The sequence below is a fragment of the Phyllostomus hastatus genome, unplaced genomic scaffold (genome assembly GCF_019186645.2).
Source record: "Phyllostomus hastatus isolate PE091 unplaced genomic scaffold, TTU_PhHast_1.1 phas_contig_58, whole genome shotgun sequence".
Taxonomy (NCBI): Eukaryota; Metazoa; Chordata; class Mammalia; order Chiroptera; family Phyllostomidae; genus Phyllostomus; species Phyllostomus hastatus.
Genome location: NW_025333916.1, coordinates 58,979,631 through 58,996,010, shown reverse-complemented (window position 1 = coordinate 58,996,010; position 16,380 = coordinate 58,979,631). Strand labels below are relative to the sequence as shown.

General features: G+C 44.7%; 1 protein-coding gene across 1 annotated transcript in view; it reads right to left on the bottom strand.

Annotated features, from left to right (window-relative positions):
• C7 (complement C7) overlaps positions 1-16,380 on the bottom strand; it is a 53,885-nt gene that overhangs the window by 14,229 nt on the left and 23,276 nt on the right. Inside the window, exons 9-14 of the mRNA XM_045847989.1 lie at positions 14,788-14,898; positions 9,557-9,723; positions 6,830-7,058; positions 4,542-4,719; positions 3,400-3,487; positions 1,149-1,281 (exon numbers count right to left, since the gene is read on the bottom strand). Of these exons, the coding sequence (XP_045703945.1) occupies positions 1,149-1,281; positions 3,400-3,487; positions 4,542-4,719; positions 6,830-7,058; positions 9,557-9,723; positions 14,788-14,898 (906 nt within the window). The remainder of the gene's footprint in view (positions 1-1,148; positions 1,282-3,399; positions 3,488-4,541; positions 4,720-6,829; positions 7,059-9,556; positions 9,724-14,787; positions 14,899-16,380) is intronic.

Here is a 16,380-nt window from a genome sequence, read left to right as displayed (position 1 = left end):
TGCTAACTTATAATTCCTTACCCAATAAAAGTATCTTTCCAATATGAAGATAAAATGAAGACATTTTAACATGCACAAAGACTGGGACTGTTTTTCACCAATGGTTTCACAATAAAAGGAAAGAAGTTCTTCAAGCAGAAGCATCTGATTAATCTTTTCATCGAACCAGTTTGGTGCTCTATGACCCCCAGCCAGGGAATGTTTGTTTATATCCCATTTCAGTAATTCCTGCTGAAGAACTTCCGACGGAGACAGAAAGACAAGACAGAGACAGGCAAAGAGGAAGAGAGGACGTCCTACGAACCAGTAAGAAAAAAGACAGACCTTAAAAATGGACAAAAGATTGCACAATCACTTCACCAAAGAGGATAGCCAAATGTCCAATAAACAAGTGAAAACAGTCTTAGCATCACTATTCATCAAGAAGAAATACAGATTAAAAGACATCACTACATACTCGTACAGCTAAAAAATTTTAGAGATGACGTGAGTGAGGATTCAGAGCAATCGCAACTTCTCAGATTTTGGTAGGGATGCCAATGGGTAGTGATCGCACGGAACGCTGGCAGCATCTTCTAAATTTAAATGTAGACGTACCCTGTGACTCAAAACTTTCACTTATAGGTATATATGCAAGACAGAAAATGTGCTTGGGTTCACTAAGGCATTCCTTATGTGCACAGGCCAAGCGATGTAAGAAAAATATATCTCTACACTCTGTCGATCCATCTGCCGAACGAACTTCTACTGCAGTGCAGCTGAGACGGAAGCCAAAGGGTAGTGTTAACGTCACACAATTTGTCTACACTGAAACAGAACAGGACAGAGATTGACTGTGGCATTGATTGTAGTACACTCCTAGTTATTGAACTTTAGAAGATGTCTTGATGGTCTTCGCCAGAACGGAGCTCCCCGGCCAATTCTAATTGGTCCCAGAAATCACAATAAAATGTGCTGCACCCACCCGCAGCTCGGTCAACTAGAGAAAGCTGAGGCCTTCCTTGGGGCACTCGTGAAACTCAGGATCCCATGAGCCTTTCAGTAAAGGGAGGTCAAGGCATGGGGCCCTCGATGAGCAATTATGTGTCTGGATTCATTCTCTTCCACGTTATTATCTCAAAGTTTAGGCTACAGCCAAGGCCACTCACCCTGACAATGCATTTCCTCAACAAGCCACTGTAAATCATCTCCACATCTGGCAACGGGGTTTCCAACAAGAGAGTACCCCTCATTGCAGGCGTACACGATGTTTTTCCCAACAGGAAATTTGGTATCTTCACCCTAAACAGAAATACAAGAGAGGGAAGGAGCATGCCTGTTCTGCATCGCCAAAGTGTTTCTTTAGATACATTTGGTCTATAAACCATGCCTTCTTTTAATCATCAGGCAACCAACACTGCAATCACTGATTTAATAATTGCTTATAAAAATAGTTTTTTGTTGATAGTCCCAGCCAACACCACTTGTCCCACCATCAACTGAAATGAAGCCACTGATGTCACTGTACCATAATTTATTGATTGTGCTCAAAATACCAAGCGCTGTACTAAGCATTTTTGCTAAAATTACTTTAGTACACGCTGTCGAAGTGACTTCTCTCCCTTATACTTTCAGTTAAAGGCAGTTTGTTATCAGATTTGGGAAACCCTTCCTTTTTCGGTCCTTTTCGGTCAACCCTTCGTGGTAAAGTGTCAGGGGCTGTTCATTGGCAACACTGCCTGATGAATGCCAGTTTGAACAGACAGGTTCAAATCCCGTCGGCATGTTCACAAAAGTCAAGTCTGCCCCTGGTGACTTCCAGGGGAAGCAGAATGTTGATCTTCTCCCACCCCACCCTGTAGGGAAAGGGCTGCTGGGCTGGGTCAGATTCAAGGGCATGTCATTATCCTCTAATGCCAGGAGGTGACCCTTCTTGGTAAAGCACAAAAGAGTCTGAAGTCTGAGCCTTGAGTGGGCAACCAGGCTCGCATGGGGTCTCTCCTGGGAGAGGGCTTGGGGCTGGATTGGCTACGCCACAGGCATTAGAGCAGGATTCCACGGTGCCTGCTTCTCCCCATTGGCAGTCCTGGCCCAGGCCGGCTCCCTCATGGAAGCTGGTGGAAAACAGAGGCCCAGGTTGTTATGGAGGTTTGAAGAAAATGGGGAAGGACACTCAACTAGCTTTTTGTTCTAGCTCCTGGGCCTTACAAAAGGGACTCCTCTATGGGAAGGTGTAACTCAGCTGTGTGTGAATTTGGCTCTCTACAAGAACTGTTAGTAGCAATTTAGAAAAATACAGACTGTCAGGATCTACTCTAAACCTACAGAATGAGGAAAAATGAGAGACAAGGGGCACGCAGTCACCTCTATTTTTAAGGCCCTAGGTGACTCTGAGGTAGCCAGTCCATGGGCTCCTTAAAGGACACCACATGCACTGGGGTTTGGGACCACCACCTAATGGTTTGATAAAGTATGTTAGTCTGCTTGGCTGCACTCTCTGAGCCTAGGCCACCGTCAGGAACTTCACGGACTGTGGTGACTGGAGTGGGACAATATAAGTGTTCGTAGTACTAGGTTCACCGTGCGCTCTCTCTCTCTCTGCCTCCCTCTCCACACACACAGAGTGCTCTCCCATCTCCCACCAGCACCTACATTGAGGAAAGCTTCAGCAAATCTCAGTGCATGTATGTTCTAAGGCCTGCAATGTGAGAGGTAAACTCGTTCATGGAGAGAGCAAGGCTGGCCGCACACAGAGAACCCGGATGAACATCTCCTACGTGAACCAGGAGGAGACTTCACTGGGTCCAGGGCCCACTCCTCACCATGACAAGGAGTGAGAAGGGCCCAGAGGAACAGGGTCCCAAAGCCAGGAAAATTCCCTGGAATGACAGGTAGCAGACAACCCGTGTTCCTTCCTGGGCCAGAAAATTGCTCAAAGCATAACGATTCGTGTCTCACCAACACTGGCTAAATGTCTGATCAGTTCCTGGAATAAACGTAAGACTTCATCACAAACCTCATTTTTATGAAAAAAAAAATGTGTTTTAGAAAAAGTTTTTTTTTAATGGAAAGAATAGAGAAAGTCCTCATTATGAAGAACTTGCTTACAGATTTCTATTTTAGTGGGAATGGAAATATTTAGCTGCCCTCTGGCATGACTACACTTCTAATTCATTGGGCAGCAGTATTGATTACCTCGCCACAGAAGATATACCGCCTCCTGCAGAATTCTAATCACCTTGGGCCAAAGAACAAAAGTCATGATCTAAAACCCCCATCACTAAAACTGAGATGCACACATAAAATATTTTTAGCACCATTTCATCTCGGAGAAGGACATGGATCATAACCACAGAAGAGAGGTAGAACTTGAAGCAAAAAGTGTATGTAAAGGGGAAATACGTCTCTCTCATAACCAACTTGAACAAATCCGTGGTTCAAGGCAGGGGGTGGTGGACAGAATTCTGTTGAACCGGAAGGCAAAGGAAAGCAATGTGGTTCAAGCAATCTGGAAGGGAAAGGAAACAAAATATCATCAATGTGATATATTTCCACAGTATAATTAGTTTTTTGTACTATAGCAAGTTTTTCATTTGCATCTGAAAGGACTCCCCTTTCTAAACCCTCCTGTCACAGAGCCAGCGAGCTCCTGCCACATCTGAGACTCTGTCAACCTGGCTAACACCCTGTGACCCACCCTGGAGGTCCCAGGAGATTCCACCCCCACCCCCACCCCACCCCCCGCCCACCTTACAGGCGGAGCAAACTGCTTGCCCTTAGGAATGCCTAGTCTGGGCTTATGCTGCATAAATTCCTAAATCCTCCCAAAGAATCCACTTGATCTCCCAGAGCAGCTCCACTTAAACGTCTGTGGGCTGACCGAGAAGACACCTGTGCACTGAGCAACAGGGCAAACTTGAATGTTAAACCCCAACTCAGGAGGAACTGAGTTGGTGGAAGGAATTGCAATGTGACAATCCTTAAGTACAAATGCATTGACTGTTTTAAAAGAAAGCTATTAGCCATCTCAAGCATCTGACCTTATGGTTAACCCTAAACACATAAGTAAATAAATAAGAAGAGGCGTATCGGAAAAGTAATACAACTGCTCTTGAGTGCTTTCTCTGAGCAGAGCCAGGCACTGGACGAATCACTTTACGTGCTTCATCCTTTATAATGCTGACCAAAGCTAGTTATCGTTTTATCTACTCTGATCATCTTAATGTTAGAGGTGTGGCGAGTAACTGGCCCAGGGTCACACAGCAAGGAGGTGGCCGATCTACTCGACGCCAGCGCTGCTGCTGGCGTCTACAAGCCCAGCCTGCCTCCCAGTTCCCCAGCCTGTTGTAACAACGTCAGGAAAACTTGGAACATGAGAGCCAGGTGGCCACGACTTGCCCCGGTCCTTCAGCTGGGCCCAGGGCTAAAGGGTAAAAAAGCAGCCACTGATAAAAATCACCATTTAACTTTCAAATCTTTTAGCAGCAGCGATCGCCCAGTCCACGCGTACAGCAGTGGACAGTGGGCGTCACGTCACTGCCAGCAGGTCCGGGCTCCATTACCGCAGATTCCTCAGCTCCTCGTCTTCCTCCCCGCACCGCCTGCTCTCCGACGTTTCCCCGATGCAGGAGAGCCCGCCCCCACTGGGAGGCGGGTTACTGCATTCTCGACGCCTCGTTTTCTTCCCTGCAACACAGGAGCTCCAAGAGGACCAGCAGTTCCAACCTCCATCCACCTTCCCTGTGCGAGAAGAGAGAGGCTGGTCAGAAAGGACTGGGAGAGGAAGAGTTCGGAGTTCAGTGCTCAGCTGCCTGCTCAGGCGGGTGCTGGGAGAGAGGACGGTCTGGGGACTTCCTACCTCCCACATTCACTGGGGCCTTCCACCTGGCCAGAGGTCTCTGCGCGCTGACCGGGGCTGGCCATAGCAAGGCTGCATTCACACACTCCTTACAATGAGTGATATCTAAAATTGGTTCATCATTTTCCAACCGTTTCAAAGCACTTCCACCTATATTCGATCATGGATTTACTTCTCACAAGAATGAACCCAGGTGAGCCGGCAGTCAGCTACCATTCTAACTTGCTAGGTGTGGGAGCTAACACACAGTGGTTGAGTTCCATGCCCCGTGCTGTAATGGGTCTAAGAGCCACATCCAGACTGTAACCCGGCGTTAGACCTGAGTTCAGGTTCTTTCCATCACCCCACAGTCTCTCAATAAAGACAGTAAGTTCCCATCGTTAAGCAGAGGTAGGGGATGAGAAGGACATAGTGTCCTGGGTGCTCCAGGCTGCCATCCCGGGGCCGGGACTCTACAGAGAGAGGAAGCAGGCAAGCGGGTGGCATGCTTCCACCCCCTACCAGCATCCTTCTCCACTACTGCCCAAGGCTCCTCCTCAGCTCGCCCTGGCCACCCTCCACCTCGGGGCTGATGCACAACTCACAGCTCTTTAGTGTTTGCCCCCCACTCCCGTCATATTCCGTGGGGGAGGCAAGACAGAACTTGAACCATATTCTAAGAACTCAGCTTTACTAGTTAGACACTAATGTCAGAAACCATTCTCCCAAACATTGTTTTCTAATAACAGACAGGTATGTTTACTGTATGTTCCTCGGCTATTTCTACTGTACAACCCGCTCTACCCCCATTCCTCAGTACCATCTGCCAAAACTAATTTGTGTAATATTTTCCTATGATCTTTTTATGCTTTCTTCCATAATTAGAAACTGAGTTAATAAAGTAGTCCCCTAAGTATGTCAATAGGGGGGTAATAACAGCTTGATGTAGTATGATTGCTATTCCACTCCTTCCCAGCAGGGGGCACTGCCATTTTTTATCAAAAAACTGGAAACCCAAGCCACAAAGGAGTCAGTGGTGGAATTTTAATTTACCAGGACAGGCCCCCTGGGGAGATGTCTGGAGGGCAGGGGTGCCATCCTGATGCTTGTCTAGAAGCAACCACAGTTTAGTCATGTATTTACTCATTTATCAAACATCTATGAAGTGACTCTATAAGTCAGGCTCTGTGTCAGGCTCTGGAAATAAATCACACAGTCCTGATCATAAGAAACGAGCTTTCGCCCTGGCTGGCGTAGCTCAGTGGATTGAGCGCAGGCTGCGAACCAAAGCATTGCAGGTTCGATTCCCAGTCAGGGCATATGCCTGGGTTGCAGGCCACGGCCCCCAGCAACCACACATTGATGTTTCTCTCTCTCTTCCTCCCTCCCTTCCCTCTCTAAAAATAAATCAATAAAATCTTTAAAAAAATTTAAAAAAAGAAATGAGCTTTCTAGAGGAGGGAGACATAAACACATATAAAAATAAATATACATAAAATTATCTTATACTTTGCCTGCTCATAAAGTACCTTCACAGAGCCCTGTACTAAAGTGCTTAAAACACCAAGCACGCCGTGGAGCAGATGTTCAACGACCATGTGCGAATAATTGATTGATGGGATGGAATACAAAATAGAAATAAAGATGATTCAAGGAGCTTGCCGTCAGAAAGTTTAGGCAATGCAAACCCTTGCTCCACAGACCTACGCTATGACGAAACCTTCATGAGATGACTGTGGAAGGACAGAAGGTGTTTTAGGCACTGATCTAGTGTGCTGGAGGCAGGTACAGCAGGTCTGTTAATTCAGACAGAAATATGGAGACAGCCACAGGTCTTGGCGCCAGCACCTACAATCCAGAAGCGGAAGAGGGATGGAGATCCTGAACTGAAATGCCCGGTGAGACTTCCTTCTCTCCGTACAGCAAGAAGGGCCACCTCAGGGGCCAGAGGTGCAGAGGGGCAGGTCCCTTTCCCACGGCCCAACACAATCAGAGAAAATGCAGCACACTGACCTGCTTCGCCCTGTACGAGGACCCCTAGCTCACACGCGGCGCCAAACGTGTACGGTTTGCAAGAGCACTGACACTGGGTCCCCTCCACGGTGGCTAGGCCACCGTTTTGACAAGGCCGGCAATGGCAGGGGTCCGATTCATCCAGGTACTCCTCCAGAGCCCGTCTCAGGTAGACTCTCTTCACCGAGGCACAGGGTACTTCCTTGACCAGCTCATATAAAGGTGTCAGCTATGCAGGGAAAGACGTCAGCATCAGAAATCAGGGTTCTTGTGCGACAGTATTTTCCTTTTGGCATTTAAGCTCAATCCCCACTAAGACAAAATCGAAAGCCACTCTCATGTTAATTCCCATTATTTCTCGTTCAAATTTTTAAAGAAGCAATTCACTTTCTTTAGAAGACAAGTCTGAGGGAATTAGAACCAGCTAGGGAAGGCCTATATTTCATATCTTGTGTATATGCATAATTTATAAAAAGAAACCAACAGGACATTCATGTTCTAGTTGTTGAAATGTTATTTTGAAGACAATACATGTCCACACCTGCAGAGGACAGAAGAAAAGGAAATGCATTCACATTAGAGTAAAGGAGCACATGCAATTAGATTTAAAAGTACGTATCTTGACTCTGAGAGACTTAACGTCTCTCGAGTGAGGACCGTTACTCTTTCTCCCTGAAGACACTTGAACCAGGTAGGCGTTATTGCTCTGTGTTGGGCATGTCCGACGCCTCGAGACCACAGACGTGCTGGCTAAGTGTTAGCAACCTGCTCTCCCAGGAACAGAAAGGCTCTGATTTGTAGCATTTGCCGATTTCTTGAGTGTAACTACTGTCATGATGGCTGATTTTGGGCTACCTCCATGATGCCACTGAGCACAGAATTAGGAAGAGATGCGCCTCCCTGGCTTTGGAGAGTCAGTGCACCCTGGCTGCAGCACCCGACTGTGACAAATGCAAAGCCGGTCACATGGCCCTCCATCGCTGCCCAGGCTCTTCTGACCTGGGTGGCACTGTGTGGCCAGAGAGCTGTGAAACATCTCCACTTTCTCTCCTCCTTTCCTGTCCAACTAAGGAGCTTGCACAGCAGCTCTAGACAGTTACAGCAGTATGTGCAAAAGTGCACACAGCTGAGAACAGCAAACAATGTCTGCTTTTCCCTAGTCAACAATGCAGGGTTTTTAAAAGGTATATGGGGTACTGACAGTGAACATAAGCCACTTTGAATCTTAATGAATAGCACCTGAAGAGGAGACTTCTGGGGACAATTCTCCCCCATCACCCTTATTAGGAGGCAGGTGGGTGCCATATGGTATTAGGGAGATAACTTGAAAAGCTGAGTCCAAGTGTCTTAATCCCTGAAAGTCATTTCACCTGGGACATTGCTCGACTCCCATGGCAGGGAACAGATCATAGAATCAATTCTGCTGTAGCATTTGTTTTGAAGATATGAATTTGTTCTGTTGAGATTGTTACGTTAAGGGATAATAGAAGCATACCGCACAAGTTTTGCCTTTTTTTTTACATGCAGTCTTGTCCACGGGAAACACCAGGTGACCACAGAAAACTGGACACACTGAACCAAACCAGAAAGGGGTACACAACACACACAAACACATACCTCAAACATCCATCTAGTTCACCACCCGTGTGATAAACTACCCCCATCTACACCAGTGCTACAACTGTCTGGCATTTCTCATTGTTCTCCTTTCACTTCGCAACAATTCACAAGCCGTAACTGTTCCAGCACCCAGCATGCTTCAGATCTTTTCATAGGTAGTGTGCTATATTTACAATAGTATCCACATTTCTTAACAATTTATTGTGTATAGAACTGTGCAGCTGGGTTTGCCTTGGTTTTGATTTTTTTGGTGCCTATTTTTTTTTTTAATTTCTACTCATTCTTTTTTTTTTTAAAGATTTTATTTATTTATTTCTAGAGAGGGAAGGGAGGGGGTGGGGGGGGGAGAGAGAGAGAGAGAGAGAGAGAGAGAGAGAAAGAAACATCAATGTGCGGTTGCTGGGGGTTATGGCCTGCAACCCAGGAATGTACCCTGGCTGGGAATTGAACCTGCGACACTTTGGTTCCCAGCCCGCGCTCAGTCCACTGAGCTACGCCAGCCAGGGCTTCTATCTTTTTTTTTTTTAAATGACTATCACAGGTTATACTTTCGATTGTTGTGTCCCTAAACCCATTTTCCCCATAAACCTTATAGTCTTTTTACTGTGCAATCTTGCCTAGCTCTTGAGTGTTAAGGAACATTCATTGCATTAAAAGAGAACTGGCTGTCAATAGAACATCCTACAGTTCTGCCAGCCATGTTCGCTCCAGCTGAACTGACACGGCCCCAGGAGTGTGCAAGCCACGTGCACAGGAAGAAAGGTGGTCCGACAAATGTAACAAGCCTGAACGCCTTCCTCCCGAAAGGATCTACAGCCCCTCTGAATTGGGGAACAGGGAAGCCCATCAAATTCAGGGCAACAGCTTAAAATGCAGATATTGTCATTCATTTCTCTTGGGATTTACAAGACATTTTCACTGAAATACGGACACACGAGGCAACAAACCTTCTGCTTCTTGTTATTAGGTAACGTCACCCCAGGAGGTCCTGGGATTCAGAAAGGGCTGATCACAGCCTTCTCTGTTGAAGCCCCTTGATGTAATCGCCTTTTCCCCAGCGCACATCAACACGGCTGCTTCTCCTGCTTTGCATGCAGCATCACGTACCTTCTGCTTTATGACTTGGGGAAGCCCAGTCACAGAAGCTGCCCAGGAAGAATACCGCTCTTGGTTTCCGGCAGGATTCTCCAGCTCCAGGTAGCTGAGGCCGGACACGAAGCCTGAACTCCCCCCTCTGACAAAGGGGGTCCCTTGCAGCTTATTGCTCGAGGCTCCTACACGAGGAAAAGTCAAAGGAAGGAAGTCAGGATGCACGAGATGGGAACATACACGTGAAAAGTCTATCACGTGTTAAAACACAGCCCACCCAACTCTGTGATATTCTGCAAAAGGCAAAACCATGGAAACAGGAAAAAAAAAATCCGTGTTTGCCAGGGTATGTGCCATGGGAGGGAACAGGTGAGCCGCAGAGGGATTTTAGGAATAATTTCAGTGAAATTATTCTCCGTGGTACTCTGTGGCAGGTACACGTCCTTGTGCATTTGTTCGAGCCCAGGGGTGTACAACACTAAGAGTGGACGCTCATGAGAACTGTGGACTTGGGCTGACGATAGCGCGTCCAGGTAGGTCCATCCATTGTAACGAACAGACCATCCTGGCGCTGGGTGCTAACAGCAGGGAAGGCCGAGCCTGTGTGGGGACAGGGGTATACCAGAGTCTTCTGAACTCCTGGCTCCACTGTACCGTGAACCTAACACTACTTTAAAGAGTGATATCCATTAAAGTAAAAAAAAAAAAAAGTCATTACCTGACAGCAGATGATTTTAGGGAGTTATCGTTCATATTATTAATACTCTTAGTGTAATAAGAATATTATGTTATACAGGAATGATATGTCTGGGAGGATACATGTGCATATTTGGGGTGCAACTTCATGATGTTTCTTCTAAATGGCTCGGCACACATTACAAATGTCTTAAGTACATAACACACATTGCTAAGTAGTCAATATTATAAACACTATATGTAGATATATAGCAAAAGGTCAAAATAATAACTATTACACAGAGGAAGGGGGTATGTGTATAGGTGTTTATTATTCTGTTCTTTCAACTTTCCTATATGTTTAAAATTTTTTTTAATAAGATGGGAAGAGTTCCTTGCATCTGGAATACTAAAAATAAGCAAAAAAGCTGTTAACAGGCACACAGTAACACATGAGAAGTGTGTTACTTTCTGAAAAGTCTGAATACTAATTGAATCCTTTTTTTTTTATTATGTGCCTTAAAATTTTCAGAAATATTTTTATCTCCATTTATAATTGAGTTTTACTCTGGTCATGATCAGAAATTCCTAACTGGCAGATAAGACTTGGGATGACTTTCATTTCCTTTCCTTCAACTGAATTTCATAAAATTTTCAGAAAGCTTTGCCAATTCAAAAATTGTCATTTTATCATCAGAAAGTATTAAAGCCTGACATTTTCAATAAATCGCCTGAGTGCTTCCTCATCTTCATTGTCAGCGAATGTTTAATATGCAGTCACCCTTGTAATGAAGGTACCGCCAAGTTCAGTCCCTGAGCTACCTGAGTCCAAATCCCCTGCAGTGACTGCGGGTTCCTGAGTCCCGGCCAAGGCCCATGAGGGAATAGCCTTAGAATCAGCATTGTATTTATTTTTGTACATATATTTTATTGATTATGCCATCACAGTTATCACATTTTTTTCTCCCCTTTATTACCCTCTGCCCTGTCCCCCCTCTCCCACCACTTTAGTTCATGTCCCTGGGTCCTACATGTAAGTTCTTTGGCTTCTCCATTTCCTATCCTGTTCTTAACCTCTCCCTGTCTATTTTATACCTACTATTTATGCATCTTATTCCCTGTACCTTTTCCCCCATTCTCCTGGCTCCCCATCCCTGCTGACACCTCTCCATGTGATCTCCATTTCTGTGGGATTCAGCATTTTAACAGACTACCCCAGGTGATCTTCATGCATGCTATAGTTTGAGAATCATCACCCTAATGGAAACCCCTACTTATGTACGACAGATCCTTAAAAAATCAGTATTTATGTCTATTTTTAAGCCTGTAGCCTTGCTGGCCATACCACAGCGAGCTCCACGGCAGGTCCCCTTCGCCCAGACCATCAGCCTGGTCCAACAGCGAAGAACTTAGATCTGGAAGCCAGATGTCATGTATCTGTAGCTCATGTCTGATGCGTACCAATTATGATCTTGGGCAACCTTTCTGTGCCTCAATGCCCTTGTCTGTAAAATGGGAATGTGAACAATACCTAACTCTTAAGTAGGCCGAGTATATTGGTTAATTTTTGTGAATCACTGAAAAGTGTGCTGGACACATAGTGTGATGTGTTTGTTGAATACAAACAGTGAATAGCTTCCAGTCACCAACCCAGCTGGGGACTGGTGTCAACACCTTCCCAAAGCTCCCACTTCCACCTCCAGTTCCAGATCAGTGTATTTCCATCTTGCTCAAAACATGGGCTTCTCCTTTGTCATGTCAGCTCCTTGAGCAGCCACTTCCTCTGGTAAATTCACTGCTGGAAGCCCAGGGCCTACGATGATCCCTGGCACATACTCTGGGTTTCATAAACCATTGGTGAACGAAGTGAATAAGTAAAGTTGGTGTCACTACTCTGTCTGCCTCCATCCGGCAGTCATCTATATTCTATAAGAATATTCTATAAGTAATCTCCTCCTATTCAGTGAGAACTTTGGCTCCTGGGTCAGTCTTCACCATCTCCCCAATTTCTGCCATCACCCCAGGAGGACTTAATCTCCATACTGCTCAGTCCACGGCCTCACACAATGCACTGTAGTCTCACTTCTTTTTTTTTTAAGTCTGTTTTATTGCTTCTGCTATTACAGTTTTCCCAAATTGTCCCCCTTTACCCCCTCTCCACACTGCACCCCCCAACCTTCCAGCATTCCCCACCTTTAGTTCATGTCCATGGGTTGTACATAGAAGTTCTTTGAGTTCTCTGTTACCTATACTGTTGTTGATCTCTCCCCTTCTATTTTATGTCTACCAATTATGCTTCTTTCCTGTACTTTCCCCCATTCCTCCCCTCCCTGTCCCCACTGAAAACTCTCCACATGATGTTCATTTCTCTGTTTCTGTTGTAGTTGTTTGCTTCATTTTTGTTTTCGTTGTTTTTCTTTCTTTTTTTTAGGTTCATTTGTTGATAGCTATGAGTTTGTTGTCATTTTACTGTTCATATTTTTTATCTTCTTTTTCTTAGATAAGTCCCTTTAATATTTCATATAATAATAGCTTGGTGATGATGAACTCCTTTAACTTGACCTTATCTGGGAAGCACTTTATCTGTCCTCCATTCTAAATGAAAGCTTTGTTAAATAGAGTAATCTTGGATGTAGGTCCTTGCCTTTCATGGCTTCAAATACTTCTTTCCACCCACTTCTTGCCTGCAAGGTTTCTTTTGAGAAATCAACTGATAGTCTAATGGAAACTCCTTTGTAGGCAACTCTCTCTTTTACTCTTGCTTGTTTTAGGATTTTCTATTTATATTTAACCTTGGGTAACTTAATGATGATGAGTCTTGGTGTGTTCCTCTTTGGGTCCAACTTCTTTGGGACTCTCTGGGCTTCCTGGACTTCCTGGAAGTCTATTTCCTTCACCAGATTGGGGAAGTTCTCCTTCATTGTTTGTTCAAATAAGTTTTCAATTTCTTGCTATTGTTCTTCTCCTTCTGGCACCCCTATAGTTCAGATATTGGAACGTTTCAAGTTGTCCCAGAGGTTCAAAAGTCTCTCTTCATTGTTTTGGATTCTTATTTCTTCATTCTGTTCCAGTTGGATGTTTATTTCTTCCTTTTATTCTAAATCATTGCTTTGAGTCCTGGTTTCCTTCTTGTCACTGCTGGTTCCCTGAATATTTTGCTGTATTTCATATTGAGTATCTTTCGTTTGTTTTTTGATTTTTCGACCAAGCTCAATCAGTTCTGTGAGCATTTTGATTACCAGGGCTTTAAATTCTCCATCATATAGGTTGGCTATCTCCTCCCCGCTTAGCTCTCTGGATTTTTGCTCAGTTCTTTCATTTGGGTCCTATTTCTTTGTCCAGGGCACCTGTTAAGTTGTAAGGGGCAGGGCCTTAGGTATTCACTAGGGTGGGGCAACCCTCCTTGTTGCACTGCTTCACTGCCTGTAGGGGAGGGATCAGAGAGGGAGCAAGGCAGCTCACCTGCATGTCTCTAGTGCACTTTCCAACGTGTGAGACTGGGAGTTTCTCCCACCATGGCAACAGCCATAGTCCACAGTCAGCTCTGAGTCTCAGTTTCCCACTCAGCCAGCCCCGCCCACTCAGTCCACCACCTCGATGCAGTTTCTCTCCATCCACCACCTTACTGGTATGGTTGTTCTGTTTGACTATTTCTTGAATCCCGAGGTTGTTGGAGTTCCATGCGGTTTGATTTTCTGGCACTTCTGGTTGTCATTGATTTTAGATGGGTTGTTACCTCCTTTTGGTTGTGTGAGGAAGCAAAGGGTTTCTACCTACACCTCCATCTTGGCCAGAATCATAGTCTCACTTTGATTTCTACCATGCGAAGAATCTCTCCATTTGCAGGCAATTAAGTGTTCATCGCCAAATCCAATGAAGAGTCTTCAGTCCTTTTCTTACTCACCTGATCTCTAGCATTTCTTTCTGTCGACCTCTCCTCCTTTACTTTCCATGTCAGTAATCTTTTCTGGTTCTTATCCTATCAGATTATTCTTCCTTGGTCTTTCTTCCTTCTTTGCAACTTTATCCTTGTAAATGTCCATTTAATCACATCTTGTGTTAAACCCTTTAATGGCACCCCTTGTCATCAGGATTAAAACCCAACTCTTTCCCTTGCCATCTAGACGCAGACTGGATCAGCTCACTCTCCTGTTACTTCTTCACTCAAAGACTGGCACTCTGGTTCCCCACGTCCCCTACCACCACCATCGCCCACAGCACACGCTGAAGATTCCACCTTCACTGAGCATCCAGGTCACAGAGAGAACCTGAACCTTCTCCTGATGGTGACATTTTCCTAGACTTGTCTGCCAACAGTCACCATAGGGGAGAAAGGCAGTAGACACTGAGTACACACCTACAGTCCACAGGAGACACCCAGTGAATCTCACTCTGCATGAGTCTCATTGCCTTGACATACGAAAGAGAGATCAGAAGCAAAAACAACCAAACACTTGAAAAACTCAAAATAGGACACTTGCAAAAAATCGAAAGGACCTTGATGAGTAGGAATTAATCAAAGAGAGAGGGATGTAGGTGAAGTTTATAATGCATACCGCCCCTTTCCCAGTTACCTGCAACATTTTTTAAGGCATCGTTCAGCTCGTTGCATTGCCTTGAAGAAGATGAAAACACGAAAGTGATACTTTTGGAACGACAGCTATTCGTACTTATTGAACTATGACCTGGTGGAAAAAAATGAAAAGGTGCTTAATTTTGTTGAAGACCTTTGAGATGCTGCCAGGTGCGAGAGTGGGGACAAGAGGTTGTCTCCTATGACTGAGCCCACCTAATCAAGACTGAGATGATGCGTGCATTTCAAGTGCTCTAGAAGAGTCAAGGTCAGAAACAGGAATATGTGATTTAGAGAGGCCCCTTCTCATTTTGACCAGAGAGAGAAGGAGCTGGGGGTGATTTCTACATGAAACAGTGGAGGAAGCAGAAATTAAAACACCTCACGGAGCGATGGCTGTCACTAATTTACAGTCAGCCTCTCGGGCATGACGCAAGTAAGTAAAAGTAGATGGTGGGGGCGGGGGGGCTCCAGTCCATCTGCTGGAGACCCCAAAGCTGGGTTCTGGTTCTACAGCAATTAATTCCCAGACCCTGGTTCGACAGCCTCCACATCTCTTTATCTTAAACACCTCTGGTTTCTGACATTCCCTGCCCCTGACTCACAGCCTTCGTATGTGAAAGTTACCACTCATTATCAAATGCATCTATTTCTTTTTTTAAATGAGGATAGAAAATAGTAAGGTATGGGAAAATACTTCTCTTATATAATTTTATTAAGGATAATAACCTCAATATTTCTTAAAGAACAATAGGGGGCATATACAATAGGGGGCACAAAGGTAGGTTTACAATTGTCCACATGGACAGCGATACAATAATTAACAAGTAATACTACAAGAATAAACTGTGTTTCCTGTACTCACAACTATAAACCTACTTTTGCCCCACCCTGTATTATGTCCCAGGAAATTTGATTATATTTAAATTAAAACATTCAGGAAGAACAGAAACTGCTCAACAGTAACATTTTACTCAAAAAACACTTTTATGAAATTAAAAAGCTTTAAAAAATTCTCTCCATTTCTTTTAAGTCCTAAATTTAAAGAAGAGGAAGAGGAGGAAGAAGAAGAAGAAGAAGAGGAAGAAGAAGAAGAAGAGAAAAGGAGGAGGAGGAAGGGGAAGGAGGAGGAGGGGGCAGAAGGGGGCAGTGAAACTGAGTTCAGATCAAGTCACTTTCTGGATTAATTTTCCAGAGAAAAATCACCTCTGTCATTTCTACAAAAACCTGTGCTTATGCAATTTAATCCAACCTGTGAAGTTAGACAAGTTCAAATACTTCCTCAATGTTATTGCTACACATTAAGCCCAATGGAAAAATTTAGCCAATGGAAACAGAAAAATATTGTAGTTCCCCCACAGGGCAAAGCTACAAGACCTCCTATGAATCTCAAGTAAGAAGCCTTTCACCACCGCACAACCCATAATGGAAGCTACTGCTGTAAGTCTGGGAAGCTGCCCTGCATTCCCTCTGGTGAAGATGTAATCAGATAGTTTGGATCATCTCCCTCTAATCTCCTAGTGACAGTTACATCAAGTAGGCACATGACCTGGATCCTGCAGTCTCAATCTTTTAAACCTACTGCTCTAATTTT